General features: G+C 45.3%; 1 protein-coding gene and 1 long non-coding RNA gene across 2 annotated transcripts in view; one reads left to right on the top strand and one right to left on the bottom strand.

The window, feature by feature from the left end:
• PAFAH2 (platelet activating factor acetylhydrolase 2) overlaps nt 1-14,977 on the bottom strand; it is a 33,143-nt gene extending 18,166 nt beyond the window's left edge. The window contains exons 1-4 of the mRNA XM_051988167.1: nt 14,790-14,977; nt 4,449-4,561; nt 3,390-3,543; nt 2,800-2,896 (exon numbers count right to left, since the gene is read on the bottom strand). Coding sequence (XP_051844127.1) covers nt 2,800-2,896; nt 3,390-3,543; nt 4,449-4,538 — 341 coding nt within the window. The 5' untranslated portion in view covers nt 4,539-4,561; nt 14,790-14,977. The remainder of the gene's footprint in view (nt 1-2,799; nt 2,897-3,389; nt 3,544-4,448; nt 4,562-14,789) is intronic.
• A 1,572-nt stretch (nt 14,978-16,549) lies between these two features.
• On the top strand, nt 16,550-23,536 carry LOC127555664 (uncharacterized). Its single transcript, XR_007952254.1, has 4 exons — nt 16,550-18,637; nt 20,996-21,110; nt 22,339-22,537; nt 23,278-23,536. It is a non-coding gene; the product is annotated as an uncharacterized LOC127555664 (long non-coding RNA).
• Nucleotides 23,537-23,735: the final 199 nt, after the last annotated feature.

Raw genomic sequence — 23,735 nt, 5'->3', positions numbered from 1 at the left:
CCTCTCTCAGCACTTCAGCACTGTTTTATGTCTGCTGATTACAGAATTTTAGCATCCGGATGGGACCCCATCCCAGAATCCGGCCTGAACCTGCCCAGGGGTCTTCTGGACAGTGTCCCAGACAGCGGGGCTTTCCTGGATCTCCTCCTGGTCTTAAAACCCTTCGAGCGCATGCAGCCCTTCCTCCAAATGGGACCCAAAGGGTATCTCCCCCGGGTGCTTGGGCTCTTCCCAGAAAAAAAGGGGAGCTCTTTCTCCTTTCTTGCTTCACTTTACTTCTCTGGACTCCAGGCTGTTTCGGCTGCTCCTCACTCAGCCCTTTCCTACCAGCGAGCTCTTCCTGCTCCTCCCATTTTGAGAAGGCCTTCGCTCCGGGCCCCCCTCCATGCCCCTACCCTGGTGCTTTCCTTGATCCCCTCTGCTTCTTCTTGGAAACCTCCCTGGTTAGAACGGAAGCTCTTTAACGACAGGTGTCTTACTTATGTTTTCAGGGCTTAGCACTGTGTGGGGCATACAGTGACTGCTTAATAAATGCTTATTGCCTGTTCTTGTTCACCTCTGATCTGTCTTCTCCCATGACCAAGGAAGGGTTTGGCAGCAACAGGGAGACCATGGCTGGTAAGGAGAGCCCCGGAGGCCCAGAAAACTGGTTGGTTATTGTGGCAAAGGTAGCAGAAGGAGGGAAATAAGGGGAAGGAAGCTGAGGAAGCCTCCCCGCCCGCCCCATATCGTGCAGTGTCTTTCCCCATCAGAGTATTACTACTCACTCACCCATGGGTGAATATATTTAGCCAGCTCTGCAGAAGCTAGAAAGTCAGAGAGAGGACACCCTCAGGCTGGCGTTCCAAGGCTTTCCAGGAGGCCAAGGAGCACACAAAAAAGCCCCCTAGACGAGCCCTGAGAGGCCTGGCTTCCTTCCTGCCCCGACCACTTATTTTGTGGCCTCAGGGAGCTTGCTGCCAATCTGTCCCTTAGTTTCCTCATCTGTAAGATGAGGGGGTTGCAAGTTCTGGAGCTGAGTCCTGGAACTCTCTAGCTGAAGGACTCTGGGGAAATCACGTCATTCAGCCCGAGCAGCAATTTCACGGGAGTGATCCTACAGCATTCACCTCACAGGGCTGCTCTAAGAAAGCACTTTGTAGGTCTTAAAAATGCCATAGAAATGGGGTTGCTTATTATCCAGATCTGGGATTCTGTAGTGCTTCCTGTCTCGTCACCTCACGATCCTATTTTCTCACAGAATCTTCTGCTAATCACCATTCCATGAAAACACTGGGCACTTTCCAGCCCCCACACCCTGGCTCCTCACTATTACGCCCCACCGATACAGCCTAGGGCACTGGTTCCGCCTCCATCTGGTCAAGGCCAGCTCACCTGCTCTCTGCTGAGGGAGGCCTTCCCCAACTCGTTATCCCCCTGCACATCCACTGCTGATAATAAGACCCTTATATGTCTTAATATGTCCCTTTCTTCCTCGAACTGTGTTTCCCACACACATTTCTCAATCCCCCATTAGACTAGAACTCCTCATGGCGGGGAGGCTATTTTACTCAAGCTTGAGTTTCTCTCACTATGGTGAACTATCTACCTAATCCACATTTGCTGAATGAATCAAAAGATTATCAGAAAGAAGATATGATCCCTCCTTTGAAGAAGCTGGCCCCCTAAAGGTCGTCCATCAGAGTTCTCTGCCGATGCCTTAATGTGGCACAGAGGGCCTTCTGGCCTCCGAAACCTACCCCAGAGGGGTTTAGGCCCTGGCAGACCCTACCCAGCAGGAAGGGCGTTATGCAGAGCTACAGCGGGTTTGCCACCTGAGAACTCATCCCTAGAAAGTGGAGATGAAACTTCTGACCAGAGTGACTCGTGAAGCCTTATCAATGATGATGGAGCAAGATTTGGCCTAAGTCAGCCATAAAGATGAAATACTAGGGCATTAGCACAGATTAGCCTAGATTAGAACCTGCCAATTACAAAAATGGAAGGAGAAAATTCACAAGATTCAGAGGGAGGCCAGACCACGGTTTAGAAGTTGGAGTTTAAGAATCTCATTTGGAGTCATGACTGGCTTAGCAAACGAAGGACATTTTTTGACCATTTCCCCCATGAAAACAAAGGGCACCATCCAGCCTGCTAAGTACATCTCAGATTTCTATACATCATCTCACTTTTTTTTTTTTTAATTAAAGCTTTTTATTTTCAAAACATATGCATGGATAATTTTCAACATTCACCCTTGCAAAAACCTTGTGTTTCAAGTTTTTATCTCACATTTTTAAAGATAAATCTTCTGTATATTTCAGTAAAGGGGAGGAGTTAGTGAAGTTAGAGGGGAAGGTATCTGAGAGAGGGAAAGGATTGGCGTCATTCTGGAAAGACTTCATGGGAAAGGAACTCACGTAGAAGGAAAAATCTTAGTATAATAGTTTCCTGCAGGCATTGTATGTGCAGTCAAGAGATGGGAGTTGAGTCTCTATGCTACTTGCCAGCTATACAATTGTGAGCAAATAATGACCTATGGGGGCTTAATTTTTCTCATCTATAAAATAGGAATAATGACATTTGCATTATAGCACCTGCCTTGGAAGGTTATGAGCCAACTGCTTTGTAAACTATAGATTTTGATAGGAACATAAACCAATACAGAATGGATAGCAAATGGAAAGAAAGTACTATTTCTCCACTTACCTGCTGCCCTCTGGCAGTGTGGCCCATAGTATGAGAGTGTAGATTAATAACTTTATTGGATTAGTAACTTTCACTGCGCAAGAAATGGGAGAAGCAGAAGAGAACTCTTACCTGAAGGCTCCCAAGCCATGGGAGAAAATGATCAGTGGGTACCCAGAGCCCTGTGGTTTAAAGCGTCCATTCCAGCTGATGGGGAGGCGGCAGGAACCTAGGAGAAACACAGAAAATGGAACTCCCTGTTACATCGGAGTTGGTAGAGTCAGGGGCCAAATGAATATAAGTGGGAGCAAGGGCACTTCCCTGATCCCAAAAGTACTTATCACTTATATCATTACTATCCCACCAGTCTCTTGGGGAAGATGAGAATAACACAGAAGTTAGGATTAAATATGGTGAAAGGGGAGGATGAGGTGGAGAAAATACGCAGATTATTAACATTTCTAGGGGGCAGGGCTTCTAGGGACAGATCATGTCATCCGGAAGGGACAACAGGAGAGCGGAATACGTAGGCTACCTTGTCAGCCTCTGCAAAAAGGAGTGGGTACAAGCCCATTCTTTGAGCAATGCTCACTAGGACAATCCAGTCCAACCTTGGCTTACAGGCTCTGTTCCTTTCACTTCCAGAGTTGTTGTGCCTGTTTAGGCACCTCTCCAGTAGCAGATAAGGGGAAAGAGAAGCAGGAGTTCAGTCCTACCCTTACCCATAGCTACGTTGAATAGCATTCCCCCCCAGCGCTTATTGATGCGCAGAAAGTCTGCCAGGCCGACGCAGTATTCATATCGGGGGATCCACAGGGGCTGCTCAACTTCCCCCTCGGTTTCTTGGCAGGGGTAGAAGAGGCGGAAGAAGCTACCCTGTTGGAGAAAAGAAGGCAATGGCTGCTCAAGACAGGTAATTTCCTTGCCCAACTCTAGCCTAAGTCCCTGCAATTTGGAGAATATACCCCAGTGCTCGGACATTGATCTAACAGGTTACTTTTGCTGGCTGACCACAATAGGAAAGCCACAAATTTATCCTATATAGCAAGAGGTAGCAGAGCTAGCAGGAACTGAGTGCCTGTGGTAAGAGAGGAATCAGAATGAGAAAGAAAAAGAATGAGAAATAATGCAGACAGAAAAGTGAAGAATAAAGCAAGAAGAAACTAGAAGCAGAAAACGAGCCTTTGACCTTCAACTTTTTACTAGTTGGAATGTGTTATCAAGTTTGGTATTTAGGGTTTAGGGTTAGGGTTAGGACAGAATGTGGAGGGGATAATTTGAGAAAGGAGGGGAAGAATTTCTTCCCCTGTGGAGAAATAGGGAGCCAGAGTTGAGCAACACTGACCTCAGAGGGCCAACCTGACTTCTAAGAGTCAGACAGATGCACCCCGACCCATGATCCATCTGTTCTTCCATTTTTAGAAGCTGCTAAAGATGAGATCAGAGAACTCTCTCACTAGTGCATCTGTTGCAACCTCTCCCCCTGGAAGGATTAATGGACTGAAAGATGTCTCTAGTGACCGAACTCTAGAGGCCCTTTCCAAGTCTTTCCCATAACCTAGCCTATTTGAGGGAACCAACCATTAATCCTCTCAAAGGCTACTTCTAAAGGGGGAGAGGAGGAATCTAAGAGGAGTGATCCTCACAGCTCTATCACCAGAATAAACTCTATTTGGGAACTGGCAGTAAATTGTCATCACGTGAAATGTTGGGAGAAATGGAGAAAGAGAACTCCGGGCAGTCAGAGGAAGGGGGAGAAGGACTAAGGTAACACAGCCTACCTGGCGAGTCTGGCCTTCCATCACATCTCCACAGCCTACAAGATGGGGGCCAGCTACGGGCGGAAGCCCCAGGGAAGGGCTGACTCCCATGGCATCCAATGGGCGGCTCAAACCTGGAAGGACAACACGAGCAGCTGAGTGGGATGGCTGAGGCAGAAGAACCAAGAAGGATGTAAGAACAGCCTCACACTGGCTTCCTCTATGTGTTTCCTGTTGATCACTCCTTCCATCCACCAGTCGGACTGTGAGACTTGTGCAATGTTGGTTCAGGCAGACAAGGGCAAAACCCTCTTGTATTCCTGTACTATACTATATTTACTGAGTACCCCAGTATATGCTTATCCAGAATTATTCCAGATACTGTATTTATTAGTAATGATGATGATGATGATGAAAGCTAGAACTTATATAGTGCTTTAAAGTTTGAAAAGTGTTTTATAAAAATTATCTCATTTAATCTTCACAACAACCCTGGGAGGGAGGTCCTATTATTCTCATCTGATAGCTAAGAAAAACCGAGGCAGACAGTAGTTAAATGACTTTCCCAGGGGTCACACAGTTACTAAATGTCTGGGACTAGATTTGAACTCGGTGTTCAAACCTGGTTCAGCACTACCCACTGCACCACTTAGATGTTGAGAATTCATTGTCAAAATCAGATGTTGTTTGTGCATTTTCTATTTGATTTGACTCTGTAAGTGGTTTTATTCTGTAACCATATTCTGTATTCTATGTAAGCCTCTTTGTCTCTGAGTGAAGAAGCTTAGGAGTGCAAAAGTTCAGTCTCTCTAGGAAGTTAAATAACAAAGGCTTAAGTTTTCCCACTTTCACTGTTAGTTTAAGGAAGTTCTATTCTCATGACCACATGACACACCATCTCAGCATCCTGCAAGGGCTGCATGGGTTAAACTTGAGAAGCTGCACTAACTGACCCTGTCCCATCTTTAGCAATTAAAATGGTGATTTTGCCCAATCCTCCAGGGGCCAGTGAGCCTATATACCTGGGTCCCAATCAGTGACCTCAGACTGCATTAGGACTCATTAATTCACATAAATATTTGTGAGAGAGAGAGAGAGAGAGAGAGAGAGAGAGAGAGAGAGAGAGAAGTGGTCTTAGCTCCACATGAGGGCTATGTCCATTTTTTAAAAATGTAACCAATCATGATCCCAAAACCCTATGATGTTACCAAACTTAACCATATGATTTCTGTTGTTTTTTAAAGTTTTATGCTTACAAAACTGAATTGTACCTTCAATTCTGGATCTCTAGCCAGAGCAGTGTCACTGACCATCCTTTATCGATAGGTTTGGTGCCCTATTAATAAAACAACTTGCGTGAAGAATTGCCTCAGTTTACCTTTTGGTTAAATTTCACACTTGATATTACTCAACAAGCTTGTTAAACTTCTGACGGGCCAGGTGGGAGGCAGCATGGTTTAATAGAGAGAAAGCCAATTCTGGAGTCAAAAAGATCTGGATTCAAATTCTCACTTCTGACAAAAACTGGCAAATCCCCTACGTGTTTTCTAAGACAAACTGCTGAGAAGGTAACAGACATTGGTATTTGTTCAGGGAATTTTTTGTACCTGAGTTGCTGAGACTGATAAAATCCCAGGTGTAATCCTGGCTTTCTGGGTCACAGACTGTCTTAGGAGCTGAAGATGCCAAAAAGAGACTGCCACTTTCCTCAAAGAGCTTAAAAACTACTGAGGAAAAACATGTGCACAAGCAAGTATGGGAAATATGGATACACACTGTGAAAGCAAAGGAAAAGGGAAGGCAAGCACTAGTCAGAGGGATCTGGAGAAGCCTCCTGGGGAGTAAGCAGTTGGGTTGATGCTCTGGGCATGGGAACAGACCTGCAAAGGCATGGAGGTGAGAGATGGAATATTGAACATGGAGAGGAACAAATAGGCCGGTTTTCTTGGAACATAAAAATCGTGATGCAATCACGCAATCAGCCTAGTTAAGTAGCATGCAGTCAAATTATGAAAGATCTTAAATGTCTAACAGAGGAGTCTGCGTTTTATCCTAGAAGCAGCAGGGAGCCACTGAATCTTCTTGATCTTTATGTGTGAGCTCTGTGCCCAGCAACTGCCTGCTGCAAACCACAGAGTCAAACAAGAGAGCCTTTGATGGGCCCAGGGCTCACCTTCCCAGGCAACAAAGAGGAGGTCAGGTCACATCAAGGGCCCCCAGGACCACAGAGCCCTGCCTCTGGGAAACAGCCCCACTGAAAGGGCAATCACAGGCCGTAAGGTGGGCAGCTGTTACCCGGAGGGCTCCCCCAGCCCCGAGAAGCTGGGGGCGGGGAGATCAGAACTGCCAGGTCTCGGCTGGAGCAGTCTGTTCAAACAACTTTTCAGCAGTTTGCATAGTGAAGGCCACAAAGGAAGGAAGCTGGGAATAATGTCCTCAAGTCTGGGCAGAGGCAGACCTGCCACCCACCAGCTTACGCCATCTCGCACTGGTTGTCTGCAACACACTGAGAGAAGCCGCAGGCCAGAACGACACCAGTCAGCTAGAAACAAGCAACCCCAGAGGAAACGCCGCCACAAGGCCCGTGTCTGCCTGGATCGCAGTTGCTACTCTTTACAAAACAGATGTCCTGATTCTGCTTCTTTGGGTCCTTTCTGTCAGCCCAAGGACAGCTGTGAAACCTGCGGCCGCCCCAGGGAAAGCCGCCTTTCTCCACCAGAGTAGGCAGGAATTTCTCAGTCTGTGTCGCTCTGGGCCTGCAGCACTGCAAAGTTTCCTAGGTGGGACCCACTGGCTCACTTCGGTGACTGGCTGTATCACTGGCAGGCTTCAAGAAAGCCTCATAATTCATCTTTAAGCTGTTTTTAATCTCTTGCCTAAAAATAAATCCCATAATAGTAGCCACCAGCTCCCCCAAGAAAATGAGGGTCAGAGTGACGTGGTCAGATCTGTACTTTAGGAATATTCCAGTGGAGGAAGACTATTAAAATAGTATGGGTAATATGCATCCAGAAAAAGAACTAAGGAGACTGAATGTAAATCAACAGATACCATATTCACTTCTTTTTTGTTTTTTCTCTCTCCCATGGTTTTTCCTTTTTGTTGATTTTTCTTTCCCAAAATGATTCATAAAGCAATGTATGTTAAAAATAAATAAAAAAATAAATTAAATTAAAATTAAAAAAAAATAGTATAGGCAAGAGGGGAATGAAGACTTGGGTAAGAATGGAGGCTGTGTTAAATCGGGAGAAGGGGAAGGATGCAGGAGAAGTCAGGGAGGTAGAATTTACAAGATTTAGTACCTGACTGAAAAAGAGAAATTAAATCAAGAATTAAATTAAATTAAGAACTGAAATTAAAGATGATTCTGAGGTTGTACACTTCAGAAATACATATAAGATATCTTCCCCACTCTTAAGTTTATCATCCAGCTGAGAATACAGAACTGACATGCATGAAATAATTCCAGACTAAGTAAGTGGGTTAAACTACAGGCCTAACTATACAAATAGTAGTACAGAGAGAAAAAAGATCAGCCTACAGTTAGAAAAAGAGTTGGGGCCATGTCTGGGTCTTGAAAAATGAGTAAATAGGACACAGATAAGAAGATGGCAGATAAAAATCACAGAATGTCAGAGCTGGAAGAGACCTTAGAACTGAGAACATTGGTGCTGGGAGGGGCTTAGAACACAGTGTGTCAGAGCTAGGAAGGGCCAGAAGGACAACTAATCTGACCCCCTCGTCTTACAAGGGAGAACTGGGCCCCCAGGGAACTGACCCGTCCACTCTGAGGAGTGGCAGAACAAGGCCGGGACTTGAGCTCTTTTGGCTGAAGCAAAAGGAATTGAAGTGGGTGAAAAAGCAAACAAAGTCTGGTGGGAAACTCTGCTTCTGAAACCACCAGCCTAGCCTCTATTCCTGCCCAAGCTTTAGCCAGCATTTAAAGTTCTCCCCAGAGACGCAACCCACTTCTCGGGCCCTGCTCTGCTCCACCATGCTGGTCCGCTCACTGCCCCTGGGTGAGTCTGAGACTTCATTTGCCTGTGATGAGGGATTGTCTGGAGGTACCAATGTAGGAAGAAACTTGGAGTCCAGAGACCCAGGCTCAGACGCCCAGCTCTGTTCATTTCAGCCTGGAGAACATATTATATAAATCACATTACCCATCTAACCCCATGTTCCTCATCTCTAAAACAGAGATAACAACACTGGCGCTGAATTTCCTCATCTTTAAAACGGAGATAAAAATATCAGCACCATCTGCTTCTCAGGACTGGATGAGATCACTTTGTAAACCTTTAACGTACTATATAAATGAGTTATTCTGCGCTTTTATTTTTATTTTTTACCTTTTTTCTTACCTGGTTTGTCATAATAATATCCTAGCTGCTCTTTTTGCCTTTAAACCTATCTATGCTCCATATCATGAAAACAATTTTACTAATACACACATATCTCTTAGCTGTGACCTTCTTCTATTCAAAAACTTATGGTTGCTCCCTATTGCTTGCTGCATGCAGTACAAGTTCCTGGTTCTGGCATTTCAGGCTTTCTACAAACAGGGTCCAGTGGCCCATTCAACTTCATCTCATACTATTCCCATTCATTAATTCTGCCTCCCTCAAATTGTACTGTTTTCATCCTGTCTTCTTCCCTCTCTGTGCCTTTATTTATAACTTTCTTCCATGCCTGAAATGTTCTTCTCCATCCATCAAAGTTCCTTCCTTCAGGGCCTAATTCAGGTACCAGCCCCTTCATGAAGCCTTCCCTATTTTCTCTTCTAAGAGGAAAGTGATCTCTTCTACTCTGGATGACTTCTGGGAATTAATCTCATTTTTACTTATTTCATATTAATTTGTGCCCGTGTTGTATTCCTCCCCCATATCCATTAGATTATAAGTACCCTAAGGTCAGGGACTATATATAATATTTTTTCTTTTCTTTTCTTTTGGCTGAGGCAATTGGGATTAAGTGACTTCCCCAGGGTCACACAGCTAGGGAGTATTAAGTGTCTGAGGCCAGATTCAAACTCAGGCCCTCCTGACTTCAGGGCTGCTGCTCTATCCACTGTTGCCCTGACTATACTATTTTTTTCATCTCTGTCCAGCCCCAAGCACAGGGTCAGTGGTAGTCATTTAATAAATGTTTATTGCATTGAATTAGTACAGTAATAGAGTGAGGTTACTGAAGGAGCTTCTTATCACCCTGGCCCTAAGGGGATCAGCTATGAGGTATATGAGGAGAAACACCAGAGGGAGGTCACTAAAGAGAACTGCCCAAGGAAGGTACCTGGGGGAATTCGTCTGGAGAAGGGAGTTTTTGTTGGCCTCCAAGCCTAGGATTCGCTGTGGGCCCACCAGAACCTTGTGCATTAATGAGAGGCCCCTAGAGGCTCATTTTGTCTTCACCTCTGGAATTCCTAATCTTCCTAATTCCATCTTGCAAGAGCTCAGTTTTTTCTGGGTTTGTTTACTCTGGTGCCTAAAATCAGCCCAGGAACTACTGCCAAGAAGAACAAAGGGAAAGGTCTGCTCTGGCAGAAGAGGAGGAGGAGGAGGAGGTGGGCTGGCTGCTGCGTAAAACGTCTCTGAATCTCTTTGCTCAGACATGTATGAAGTCCAAGTGCAAAATAAATTAGAACATGGTGAGTCCTTAAGAGGAGCCAAAGTCTTTAATTCCAACCCCCTATGTCTTGAAGTCTTCCCCCTGTCTCTCGCTCAATTCCTGAGCACTTCTCACTTGAACCACTGCAATGGCCACCTAATTGGTCTCTCTGCTTCCAGTCTAATTTATCCTCCATACCTTAACCAAAATAATTCATAAGGCAAAGACAGGCTCACTCCTATGCTCAAAACTTTCTGTGGCTCCCCACTGCTTCTAGGAGAAAATGAAAACTACTGAGTTTTCTGTTTAAGATCCTTCACAATCTGATTCTTTTCTGCCTTTTCAGCCTTATTTCACATTACTTCCTTTTAAAAACTCAACGTTTCAGCCAAACTGAAATACTAGCTGTTTCCCAAACTGGATTTCCAGCCTTCAAACACTCTCACAAGTCACTCCCAGACTCCCAATCTGTGACTTCCTTCTAGATTTAGCTGAAGTGTCAACTCCACTGTGAAATTTTCCCAGATCTCCCCCACCCGCACCTTAAACACTGTCTCCCTCAGTTTACCCTTGTACTCTATTTATTTGCATATCCCCCCAATAGACCATTTGATTCCATAAGGGCTGTTAAATTGGTGTCTTTGGAGCCCCACTAGAGTGCCTTGCACATAATTGGATCTCAATAAATGTTTCCTGAATTGAATTCAAAATATGCATTTCAGGTACAAGATAACAAATCACATACTGAAAAGCATAGGGTTCAAGTTTTAGTTATAGCTCCCCCATTTCTTCTTTTCTTTTTTCTTTCGAGGTGATAAATTCTATTCTTTTGTCACATACACAGTAGGGCTCAAGTGAAAAACTGTCAGTCATCTCTGTTAATGGAAGGAGCATACCCATGGGAAGCCAAAAGGTCCTTTCTATCTGGCTTTGGGAAAGTAAACATTTGGGGAGTTATTATGCTTTTCCCCTTTATAATTTTGCATGTAATTTCTGAAGTAAAATGTGGAACTTGAGGTCAGGAAGACCCAAGTTCAAATTCCACCATTAGACATTTTAGTTATGTGGCATTCATCAAATCACTTAACTCTCCAGCACCTCAGTTTCCTTCTCTATCAAATGGGACTAACAAGAGAATCAACTCACAGAGTAATTGCAAGGATTAAGTGAGATAACAAAAGTGAAATGCTTTGTAAATAGGAGTACTGATTCTGCCTGGGCTGTGGGTTTAGGGCAAGTCACTTAACCTCCCAGATCCTCAACTGTAAAATGGAGATAATACTTGCATCACTTACTTAACAGAGTGCTTGGGATCAAAACGATTTTCAAGCAAAATAAAAATGTAGATTATCATTACATTCTTTTATGTGATCTATGAGGGAAGGAATAATTCCTATTTTTATGGTGCTTGAAGGTTTTTAAAATGCTTTTCTCACAATCATCCTCAAAGGTAAATAGTGTAAGTAGTATGTAACCATCCCCCCGGGCAAATCCCAGTTAAGTGACTTGCCAAGGGTCAGACAGCTAGGAAATGTTGAGTGTCTGAGGCCAGATTTGAACTCAGGACCTCCTGATTTCAGGGCACTCTCCACTGCACCATTTTGCTGCTTTAAGTTGTATGTAATTTAACTACATTCAGTAAATGTCTATCAGGCCCCCACTATGTGTTACTGACCCAAGGGGCATGGATGGGATACAAAAACTCTAATAGAAATCCTCACCCCAGAGAGCATCTACTCTGCTGGGGAATACAACATGCACAAAGATATGAGTCAGTGCAAGAGGATTACAAGGGGGCAGTGGGAGAACTAACAAACTGAGAGACAGGAAGAGTGCTTCACGAAGGAGCTGCCATATAAAGGAGGGTCCTGCCCTCCAGGAAGACAAGAGTTCTGGAGCCAGAGCTAAGGGGGGGGGGCAGGCCGGGGGACAGCCTGTGCAAACATAGAACACGGGTGGAACGCTGAGTTTGAGGAACAGATTGTAAGGACAGTTTAGCTTAGCTAGAATATAAAGCTCTAGAAGGGGAACAATACAAAATCAGGCTGGAAAGTAGATTAGAGCCAGATTTAAGGATGGCCTTAAATGGCAAGTAAGTTATCCTTGAGGCAACTGTGAGCCACTGAAGAGTTTGGGGCATTCATCATTGGGAAAACTGAGGTTCGGGACAAAGTGATTTGCCTGTGGTTTCACAAGCTAACAATGAGAGAGCTAGAGTCAAATTCAGACCCCCGCCTCCAGTGCCTGTTTTACACAGCCTCCTTCATTAGATCTTCTTTCCCCCTTGTAGCTGCACTCTTGTCTGCTCCTCTCTGCTTCCCCACCTCCTGCTCTCTCCTACAAGGACTAACAGATTAACCTTCCTAACATGCGCAGTATCTTACTCTTCCGGCTCCCTCTAGGACTCAAGAGGACCAAGTCCAGATTCCTTCTTTCCAGACCTCATCTTCGCCGTATTCTAGGGCAGATATCATATACCCACCGCAAACACTCCCAAATACAGCCCAAACCAGCTCAAAATGAAACTGGGAAACATCTAACAAAACAAACATACAACAGAACACAGGTGATGTTACTATGTGAGTTTCTAAGTGAGTAGGTAACCTCAGGAATCCTTGTGTACAATCATTTCTATTTGGGTTTGCTACCACTGCTCCAGGAGAAAAGGTGTGGAAAATGGAGGGGCAGGGCAGCACTGGGGGGAGGGGGAAGTTGTGAGTTCCAATTCTAGCTCAGCCACTTACTAATTTGGGGTAAGTCCCTCCATGCTCTATGACGTTTCCTCATCTTTAGAACAAAAGACTTGGACTAAATGGCCTTTCAAGTTCCTCCTAGTTTCAAAGCTCTGATTCTGAGGGCCATCAAGAAGTCTGCCGCTTAGTAAGCAGGGAAAACATTTACCAAGCACAGGAAATAATTAAGTTTGTTGACCAAAGGTCTTGCCTCTTTTTTTTCTTTCCCTATGTCCTGACACTTCAAGATGCAGTTTCCCCTTTAAATGATCCCTGGCCCAGTTCCCTAGTCCTAAGATCCTTTAATCATTTCCAACTATTTGGCACAGGGCTGTTGTGCTGGGAGATCTTCCAGAATCTGAGGAAAGAAAAAGATTAGGTTCTAGACCCGACTCCACATCTGTCCATCTCTTCTTGAGATCCTGGTGGACTGGGCAAGGGCAGAGTTTAAAGGACCATCATCGCCAAAAGTGGATAGATAAATTTCATCAAAATCAATATTAATTTCCTTTTCAAAACGGAACTTAAAAGGAGGAAGTCCCTGGTACCTTCTCTGAGGCCCAGGAAGAAACCAGATGAGATGAGAGGAGAAACCATTCCGATCTCACACAAATGGAGACACCAAGCAGCCAAGGGATGCGTTCTGAGTGGTCAGTATCCAGGCCGACTCTCTCCCCGCCTATCACTTCTACAATGGCTGCCCAATTTCGGAGCTTATCTTCTCCCCTGGGTTGCAACATCTTCCTTTTGTCACCTCTACCTAGCACATTCCTCTCTGCTCAAATATCTTTTATGGCTCCCCAAGGCCTACGTGATAATGTCCAAGGATATCATAGAAAATTCTTAAGTATCTTATAAGCTTTTAGAAACTAGACAGAAATACTATCCTTCAAACCAAAACCTTGGTTCATTTATTTTATAAGTTTTGGGGGAAAAAAAAGGACCTTATCCGGTCCTTCACAGATCTCCAGAATTAAACCCCCCCTTTGTCTCCCCGCTTTTCTATTCTTGTCAGCCTATTTGTACTTGTCGGAGACGGTGTCCGTGAGGGACTCAAGGGGTCAGCAGAGGCCACTGAAGGAGTCAGAGGAGACCAGAAGGCTTTAGAATCAGGGAGCGGTCAGTGAGGGACCAGTCAGGAAGAGGGGGTGGGAGGGAGGTTATCAGGAGGATTAATAAAGGGCTTAAGGGAGGATCAATAAGGAGGGAATATAAAAAGTAATGGGGGTCATTAAGGGGGTAGAGTTATTGGGGGTTCATGAGATTTATCAATAAGAAGGTGATAATGGGGACTCTGAGGAATCAATGGGGGGGGGGGGGATCCTGGGCATCTGGCATGGGAAGGTAAAGGATGGAGAGAGGCCATAAGAAATCATAGAGGATTTCTGGTGGATATGAGGGGTTGGAAAGGGGCTTTAAGGAGATTACAGAAAAGCTTGAGGGCCGTAAGGATTCTTTGGGAGGTTTCTGGGGGTCAGTAAGAGAAGTGGAGGGGTCACAGAAGGATCTGTGAGTAGGCTATAGAGACTTTAGGGTATCGGAAGGGTTTGGCCATTACAAGGAGTCTGAGGTCACTGAAGGGTGGGGTTACCCGTAAAGGGACTCATGAGGTCTTCCTGGGGGGTTCCTAAGGAGTCAGGCATATAAAATGGCTCTGGGAGTCAAGGGTTCTCAGGGAGAGGTTCGGGGTACGGCTGTGAGCGGAGCTCGGAGGAACCTTTGGGGTACCCTGAAGGTTGGGGTGTCGGGGGTGATGAGGAGTCATGGAGGGTTCACTGAGGGGTCATGGGAGAAGTCAATAAGGGGGTCTTGAGAGGACACTGAAAAGACCAGTAAGGATTGTGAGGGATCAATGAGGTAAGGGGGGCTGTGAGGGGTCACTGAGGGGTCAGTAAGGGGAACTATGAGGAGTCATGGGGTTCACCGAGGAGGTCAGTAAGTGAAGGGGCCAAGAGGAGAATCGCGGGGCCAGGAAGGGGCTCAAGAAGGGATGCAGGACCTGGGGATCACCATCAGTCATACTCACCCTGCCTTGGAGGTCCCTCAGAAATCGACCTTTTACCTTCTGGATTCCGTCAGAGCCAGAAGCGAGAGCAGAGACCCCTCCCCGTGCCCCGCTGCCTTCTGGGAATCAAAGTTCCCCAAAGTGAGAGTCAGTCCGGCGGAAGCCGAGGAAGCCCACACAGCCCTCTAGTCGGTACTACAATTCCCAAAAGGCATCGCGCACCATCTCGGGAGAGCTTTCCTTTCGGAGAAAGGACTACGATTCCCAGAAGGCATAGCTATTCTCTGCTTCCTTTGCGCTAGGCTCTCTAACCTACACCCCCTTTAGGCCAAGCTGGAATGCAGTGCTGCTACTCCCTCTGGTGGGCTGGAAAGGCGCTTTCAGACGCGGGGTGGGGTGGAGAGGGGGAGTTACAATTTAGAGTTCCGGGTAAGGGTATTTTTGTTAATTTTTTATTACAGTAAATCCTCCGCCGGACTTCTTGTCCAGCTAATTCCGTGGAGTGGTTGGTCTCTGAGGATCCCGGATCTGCGGCCTGCCAAATACACTTACAGGACGTAACCCTGCTAACACTTATCTAAGGAACCTTTCTCTGCACAGGTGCATCACTCTCGGCTTGGGCGTGTGGCCCCTTTCGAGGCTAGTAAATACGGTGTCTGTCTGACTTGGGTCGGGAAGGCCTCCCTAACTCCCTGCCTTTCTACCCCGCGGAGGCTGTCACTCCCTCTCCCCCTTTTCCCCTCCCTCCCTCCCTGCCCCGGGTAAGTTATCTCTCTCTCCCAACTCGAGGTAGGTCCTGTCTCCCCCGCTCCCTCTCTACCTACCTCAGGTAGGCTGTCTCTCTCTCCCTCCCTTCGTACCTCGGGTAGACTATCTCTCTTTCCTTCTCTCCTTTTCTCCTTTCCTCTTTGTCACTCCTTTCTTCTCCCCTTTCCTCCTCCTCCCCTTTCCTCCTCCTCCTCCTCCTCCTCTTCTCTCTCTCATGTGGGACCCTTTCCGCCCCTCCCCCCCAGGTCCGACACTGGGCGTACTGGGCAGGATGCTGAGGAGACAAGTTTCCCCCACACCCCGGCTCCCCTTGAGGAGGGCGCCCCCATTTGCACGTGTCTCCGTGTAGAGGAATGGCTGGGGGGCGGTGCCCATGTCCGGAGGAGGTTCTGGACCATCCCTCCCAGCATCTCTATTGAAGGCTTTGGAGAGCAGGGAAGATGAATCGGGCAACCAAGGTTGTGGCTGCAGCAGTAGGGTGACTGTTGCTGTGCCTCCTAAAGGTCACTACCCAGGGTGCCCTGGGTCAGGCTGCAGAGCCATGCCCATAATTCTAGGAAATCGGCACTGGGCTTCTTGTTTATCTTCTTCCTGGCTACTCTTGTGGCAAGTAGGCCATCCCACATCTGCATGCGGGTCTGAGCCATCCACACAGGGCTATCTCAGCCTCCCGGGACCAGGTGCCCCCTCCGGGACCAGGTGCCCCCTCCGGGACCGCCCTCCCTCCGGGACCGCCCCCCTCCGGGACCGCCCCCTCAAGGACCTCCCCCCTCCCGGGACCGCCCCCCTACAGGACCGCCCCCCTCCGGGACCGCCCCCTCCGGGACCGCCCCCTCAAGGACCTCCCCCCTCCCGGGACCGCCCCCCTACAGGACCGCCCCCCTCCGGGACCGCCCCCTCAAGGACCTCCCCCCTCCGGGACCGCCCCCTCCAGGACCGCCCTCCTCAGGGACCGCCCCCTCCAGGACCGCCCCCCTCCAGGACCACTCCCCTCCAGGACCGCCCCCTCCAGGACCGCCCCCCTCCAGAGTGATGACCTACTTGCCGCAAGCCGGACCGACTGTGATATGTGACAGTTGATAACCAGGAATTAAACAAAGTCATCCCACTTTTACATGCTGCTGTCCTCCCACTTGGGACTTTTAGACCAATTGGCTCTAACTCTGAGGACATGTCATTATGTTTTGCCCTTCTCTGTACAAATGCCCATGTTTCGCAGGCCTAGTTTGCAGACAGGGGGCATTGACAATCCCGCCAATGGGACACCTGCACAGTTCCACGAGATGCTGTGAGCTTGTGGCCAGGGACTTAGAAGGGTGGGCCAGGGAGGGGAATGGGAGCGCGCTGATCTCTGAGCCTTTGCCAGATTTAGAGCCTGTGTCACCAAGTGTTGTTACCCACCTGCAAGCGTGGATGGGCCATCAGTCCTGCAGAGGTCCGGGGGGTTGGGTGAGACACAAGTAGTGCCCAGGGCTATGACTGATAAGATGCAAGCGTACATCCCACCCCCCATTAATTTCACGATTGCAAACCTTCCTGGACTTTTTAGGTGGGTGTTTATTACTGAGACACAGCTGGTCCCTCTGTTGGCTGCTGCCCAGGACACTGAACCGATCACTCAGCGAGCACCAGTGTTGGCGCAGACCACATACCCAACCCGCAGATAGGTCCAGAGCTGCTTATACCCCAGACTATCACCCTAGAGAGATGGAGAGTCTACCTCGAACAGCGTAGCATGTTATTGAATAGTCTACTGAGTGCGGAATTACAGGACAAACTGGGGCCATTGGAGGGCCAGGACTCCCTGGCCCTGACAGAACTGCCTCCAACGGCCCCTTCTAGGGAAGGAAAGGGAACGATACCTGAGTCCGGCTAGTCCATGGACCGGTCCAGCTCTGGTACCAGTGCTGCATGCATTGCAGTACAGCCCTCCACCAGTATCCTTGGGAATGAGGCAGGGGTAGGACAGAGTAGCCAGTGGGCCAAGTTTGGGGCTGTGTGCCTTGGGGTGGGTTGGGAAGAGGGTTCTTTGAGCCCATGTGCAGATAGATGGGCTGACCATCAGGCCCTCATCCCAGGGGCTGCACCCCTTATACAGTTAATAGTCTCTTTAGAGGATGTCCTGATAAAACCCTGGATGGGCGCCCAAGGCAGCGTACTCCCATCGGTGCCCTGCACCTTCTCGCCAGACACCAAGGTATGGTTGGAGTGGCCCCGGAAGGGGAAAGCCCCTCGTTTCTGTCCGATTGCTCCCTGGGGGACAGGTTTAGAACAGAACCTAACTGTGGCCGCTTGGGTTAGGAACAAATGGCCTTTAGAAGTTTATGTCCCTCCTGAGGGGGATCTGTATCCTCTCCCTAATGAGTTCTACAGTGTTTCTCTCTCCTGAAGATCCCCCAAGGATTCCATCAGAAGGCCGGCTATGGTACACCAAACCTGGCCAGAACCCTAAGGCCTCCGACTCAGGACTCGAAATTTGGTTGCATACTGTTGGATGGGCAGGACTTACCGTTGCTTGTGCCAGTGACTTCCCTCTCCTATCACCTTTAAACTGTGTCATACTAATACTGCCCTGTAGGGCCCTTTGGGCCTGTGGGAACACTGTGGGCTTACTCGGTGGGACAATGGAGGGGGCAACATACCTGCCTGGAGCCTATCCAACCATGTGGCCTCACAACTTGGATACCTGTGGGGATGGGCAGTACATGAAGTGAACACCATGGGATGCCATATTCTCACCCCAAGGGGAGGTTTGCACACAGCAGCAGGTCACTGCTCTGACCCTCCATCCGGAGCAGGCCCTTAATGCTCATGTGGCGGGCTATCCCTCCTGAACGACAGATTTGGACAAATGTGGAAGGTCATGCTGCAAAACTGAATGGCTCTTGATCTCCTCATGGCTGCCAAAGATAGCACGCCTGCTCTGTTATACACAAGGGCTGTGTCTTCACCCTTGACCATAGTCATATCACATTCAGCAACCCCACAAACCGTGAGCTCACACAAACAGGAGATCCACACCCTCATGGAAGATCCCCTGCAGCGGTGCTGGAATAGCCTGGGCTCTACTTGGCCACAACTGCTGACCATCCTCCTCTCTGGTAAGCTTGGCCTTCTCCTGTATTATAGCATATATTGTTGTTTGGGTGTGAATGCAGTGCCTTGGGCAACAATCTTACAACACAACCAAGCTGGGCATGGATCCTTGAACAGGTGGAGTGTGAAAACCGAGGCCTCAAGGATCCTGGATCTGCAGTCTGCCATATATACTAGCAATGATGTAACCATGCTGACTAATGCTTATATAAGTAATCCTTTCTCTGTGCAAGCGCATCTCTCTATGCTTTGGCATGTAGCCACCTTTGTTTGATTCTAATAAATACTGTGCTGGAGTTGAGTCGAGAAGGCTGTCTCTCTTTTTTCCTCTCTTCCTCTCTCCCCTGGTAACTGGTTGTGATGAATCGATTCTCTTTTCTGCATTGTGCATTCTTTTACCTCCCAGAAATTCAAGTGGGACCCTTTCTGGACCCCTGTGACAGAGCCACATCCAATTCTGTTTTTAACTCCTAGGAAACTATTTGCTTCTCATCTGAAGGAAAACCTGGCTCTCAAGATTTGCTTTGAATAAGATAAGCCTTCTCTAATTGAAAAGGCCTTGTACTGGGACTCATAAGACCCAGATTGGAATCCTTTCTCCATTATTTTATATCCGGATAGTTGTGGGTAAATTATTTCTCTTCCCTGGGCCTCAATTTCCTTCTTTCAAAACGAGGAATTGGGCTAGATGATCTCCAAAGTCATTTTCATTTTGAAAGTCTATGATCCTAACTGTGTAATGCAAGCATTATTACCTCTATTTTACAGAAGAGAAAACTGAAGCCCTAAAAGCAGAGTATCTCATTAAAACTGCATCTGAGATAAGACTAGAATCCAGATTACCCAGCATCCCCATTCACTTAAGCATTTTCTTTTGGAAACAGAAACCCACTCAGTTACTCACAATTCAGATAAGTTGTACTAGATAAAATCCTTTCTCTCAGCCTTCATCATTGTTTATTTTATACTGGTACACGTTGCATAAAAGGTAAAAGTCAAGGGCTTTTGTTATAGGCAGTAAAGTGAACCAGAAGGCAATGACCTTGTTTTGTCATAGCTCTGGGATTAAAAGAGACCTTGGAGATGATCAGCTTCAACTTCCTAATTTTACAAATGAGGAAACTAAGGCACAGTATAATTTGGTGACTTGCTTAAGGCCATATAACTAATCAGTGCTTTTTTGCTGTTTAGCTTTTGCTCTTGCTTACTGTTACTTTCACCCCTATCATAGTGGATCTTGGAATTTTAGAAGTTTTTGATTTCAGCTTTTAATTTTACAGAATTTCTGAAATGAAGTTGAGAAGTTCCAAAATCTTTGTTTCAAGTATATTTAGAAACACAAAGATTTTTCTCACTCTAAATATGGCAGCTGTATGGGACCATAGACTTCAAATCAGTACTGGACTAGAGCAAAAAAATAGACTTAATCTTAACCTAGCAGGAGTGTGACTTTTGTGAACTGTTTTTAGCTAGATATGGTAACTAGCTACGTTGTAACAAACCTTTGAAAGAGAGAAGCTTTCTTAATTACTGTGTCTTAGTAGATGAGAATGCATAATAACATAGTAGATAATCCTGAAGAACTAAATCACAAAAGACAGTAGCACAGAGAAGCTTGATGCTCTGACAAGATGATACACTCATCAGAAAGAAGCATGATATCATGCAAGGACATTGGCTATGTGTGGCATCAAAAGTGTTATTTGCCCAGGCTTTGAGTTTCCTCATGTCACATGTATATTCATTTTCTTTTCCTTTTTAAAAAAATAGCATTTTATTTTTCCAAATAGATGCAAAGATAGTTTTAACATTCACTTTTGTAAAATCTTGTGTTCCAAATTTTTCTTCCCCTCTTTCTCCATCTCCTCTCCCCTAGATAGCAAGCAATCCTATATAGGTTAAACATGTGCAATTCTTCTAAACATATTTTTATATTCATTATGCTGTGCAAAAAAAAAAATCAGATCAAAAGGAGGAAAAACATGAGAAAGAAGAAAAAGCAAGCAAACTACAACAAAAAGTTGAAAATAGTATGCTATGATCCACTTTCAGTCTCCATAGTTTTCCTGCTGGATGCAGATGGCTCTTTCCATTCCAAATCTATTGGAATTTCCTTGAATTGCCTCATTGTTGAAAAGAACCAAGTCCATCACAGTTGATCATCATATAATCTTGTTGCTGTGTACAATATTATCTTTGTTCTGTTCACTTCATTTAGCATCAGTTCATGTAAGTCTTTTCAGGCTTTTCTGAAATCAGCTTGCTCACCATTTCTTATAAAAAATAAATTATATTCCATTACATTCATACAAATACTCACTTTCTTTGTTGTTATTGTTGTTTGTCCTTTGTTTTTGAAAAAGATCATGACTTCAGAGAGGTGGTGCCATGATATGCAAATGAACTGGATTTAAGGGAGGGAAAGCTTTGCAAAGTCACCTGCCTCACTTTCTCCTCCAGAAGCATCTACCTCCACTGGTAAGATATACATGAGGATGGCAAGAGATGGCCCTCAATTCACTTTCATACGTTTTAATGACCATTTCTTTTCCTTATTTGTGTGCCCTTACACAGTGGTGATGGGATTTAGTGTAGAAGTTTACTTCATGTGTTCAGTGGGGACAGAATTATATTTTCACTTTATTTGCTATGCCATTTGAATTAATGTCTTTAGTTTTGAACCAATTTATTTTTTTGGATAATTGGTTGAATTAATAATTGGAGCCTTATAAGCTGTGGTTGTGAATGGGTTCTGATCTACAGAGTGTTCTGAACCTGGGATGGCTTTTCTGTGAGCCCATGTGGGATAGAGGGTGCCCTATACACTACTTAACAACTGTCTTACTCTCTTGGTGCCCATACAGGGTAAGGAGCTTCTCAGCAAGTCCCATTGTAATAAAGGCCCTTGACCTCATCACCAAAACACAGAAGTCCATGTTTGTCAATGGAAGGGGGGATCTCAGAAAGCAACTGTCCCGATCCAGATGTGAACAAAAGTCTTTTCTATAACATTCCTAACAAGCATTCAGATTCTTCCTTTTTTCTCAACACTAATTTTTTCCAATCACATGTAAAGATAGTTTTCAACAATTATTTTTGTAAGATTTTCAGTTTCAATATTTTTTCTCTTTCCTTTATTTCTACTCTTCCCAAAACAGCAAGCAATCTGATATAGGTTATACTTATACAAACATTTTAAGTATGTTTCCATATTAGTCATGTTGGGAAAGAAAAATCGAAATAAAAGAGGAAAGCCACAAGAAAAAAAAGTGCAAATAGCATGTTTTGATCCACATTGAGTCTCCATAATTCTCTAGATGCAAATGGCAGCCTTTTAAAAACTTTTAGTAAAGGGAAAACCTGTTACCTCCTAAAGAGCACAGTTCCACTTTTAACTCATTGTTAAAAATCTTACCTTCCTACAATTCTATCCATTACTCCCTATTCTGCCCTCTATGACCAAGAACATTTGGTCCTTCTAACACATGTTCATTTGTTTTTAGTTGACTCTCCATAATCCCAGTAAAGCGAACTAGAAGGCAGTGATCTTGTTTTGTCATAACTCTGGAATTAAAAGAGACCTCACAGACCATCTAATTCAATCTCCTAATTTTGTAGATGAACATACCAAGGCCCAGGGTAATTTAGTGACTTGCTCAAAACCACATAACTAATAATAATAACCAATTGGGAATTTTCTTGGCAGAAATACTAGAGCGGCCATTTCCTTCTCCATCACATTTTACAGATGAGGAAACTGAGGCAAGGTAAAGTGACTTGTCCAGGATTATACAGCTAATATCTGAGGTCAAATTTGAATTCAAGAAGATGAGTCTTCCTGAATCCAAGCCCAATGCTCCATTTCATCTATTACTCCAACTAGCTGCCCCTCTCTTTGCCAAAAGGTAAGTTTGTTTAGAAGAAGTGGTTACAGACAAAATAAGGTAAAATAGGCATCAAGAGTGGCAAATATGAAATAAATTTGAGGGAGGAATAGAGTTATCATTATCAAGGAAAGGACTTTAGAAGAATTCATTGAAGGAATATGCCATGAGGTCTGGGTACACTGTTGACTGACAGGTTAAATCCACAGAGGAATTTAGCAAACTAATAAGACTTAGCCATAGTAAGGACAAAGACTCCATTAAAAGGAAGACACTAAGTAGGAGAGAGACAGTAACTGATAACAGGCTTAGGCCTGCAAAGAACTTAGCAAAGATCTTCATCATGAGCAGATCTTTTATAGGGCAGATATAAACCTGCAGAGTTCTCATGAAAGAATTTGGTCACTCAGAGGGAGGAATTAAGGAGGAATTAGATGGAATACTTGGCAAATCAGGTCTCAAATCTGTCTAAAAGATATATTAATATCTCAAAGGTTGTTTAAAGATGCCCAGAAGTTGGGGGATAGACAATAAAGTGATAGAGTTCCATCCTCATAATCATTCTGTACAAATAGGATAGCCTGGGAATTGGTGATGCCTGATAATAGCCATATAGGTTTCTTCCTGGCAGGAAAAGAGAATAAGTCTACATCATTCCCCACTCTCTAATTTGCTTCAAAAAGTGTTGTGTGTGTGTGTGGGGGGGGGAGGATTGTCCCTAAATAACAGGGGATTTAGGAATCAATGCTGAAATTTTGCAGGCCAAAGGATAGCACTTTAAATATCCTGAGATTACTTGGCCCTCTTCAACAATGAGATGAACCAAATCAGTTTCAATAGAGCAGTAATAAATTGAACCAGCTACACCCAGCAAAAGAACTCTGGGAGATGACTATGAACCACTACATAGAATTCCCAATCCCTCTATTTTTGTCCACCTGCATTTTGATTTCCTCCACAAACTAATTGTACACTATTTCAAAGTTCGATTATTTTTGTACAGCAATATAGTTGTTTGGACATGTATGTATGTATATATATATATATATATATATATATATATATATATAGTATTTAACTTATACTTTAACATATTTAACATGTATTGGTCAACCTGCCATCTGAGGAAGGGGGTGGGGGAAAGGAGGGGAAAAATTGGAACAAAAGGTTTTGCAATTGTCAATGCTGAAAAATTACCCATGCATATATCTTGTAAATA

This window comes from Antechinus flavipes, chromosome 3, assembly GCF_016432865.1.
Source record: "Antechinus flavipes isolate AdamAnt ecotype Samford, QLD, Australia chromosome 3, AdamAnt_v2, whole genome shotgun sequence".
In the NCBI taxonomy this organism is placed as follows: domain Eukaryota; kingdom Metazoa; phylum Chordata; class Mammalia; order Dasyuromorphia; family Dasyuridae; genus Antechinus; species Antechinus flavipes.
Note: the sequence above shows the minus strand (reverse complement) of the source record. Positions and strands in the feature narration are given on the sequence as shown.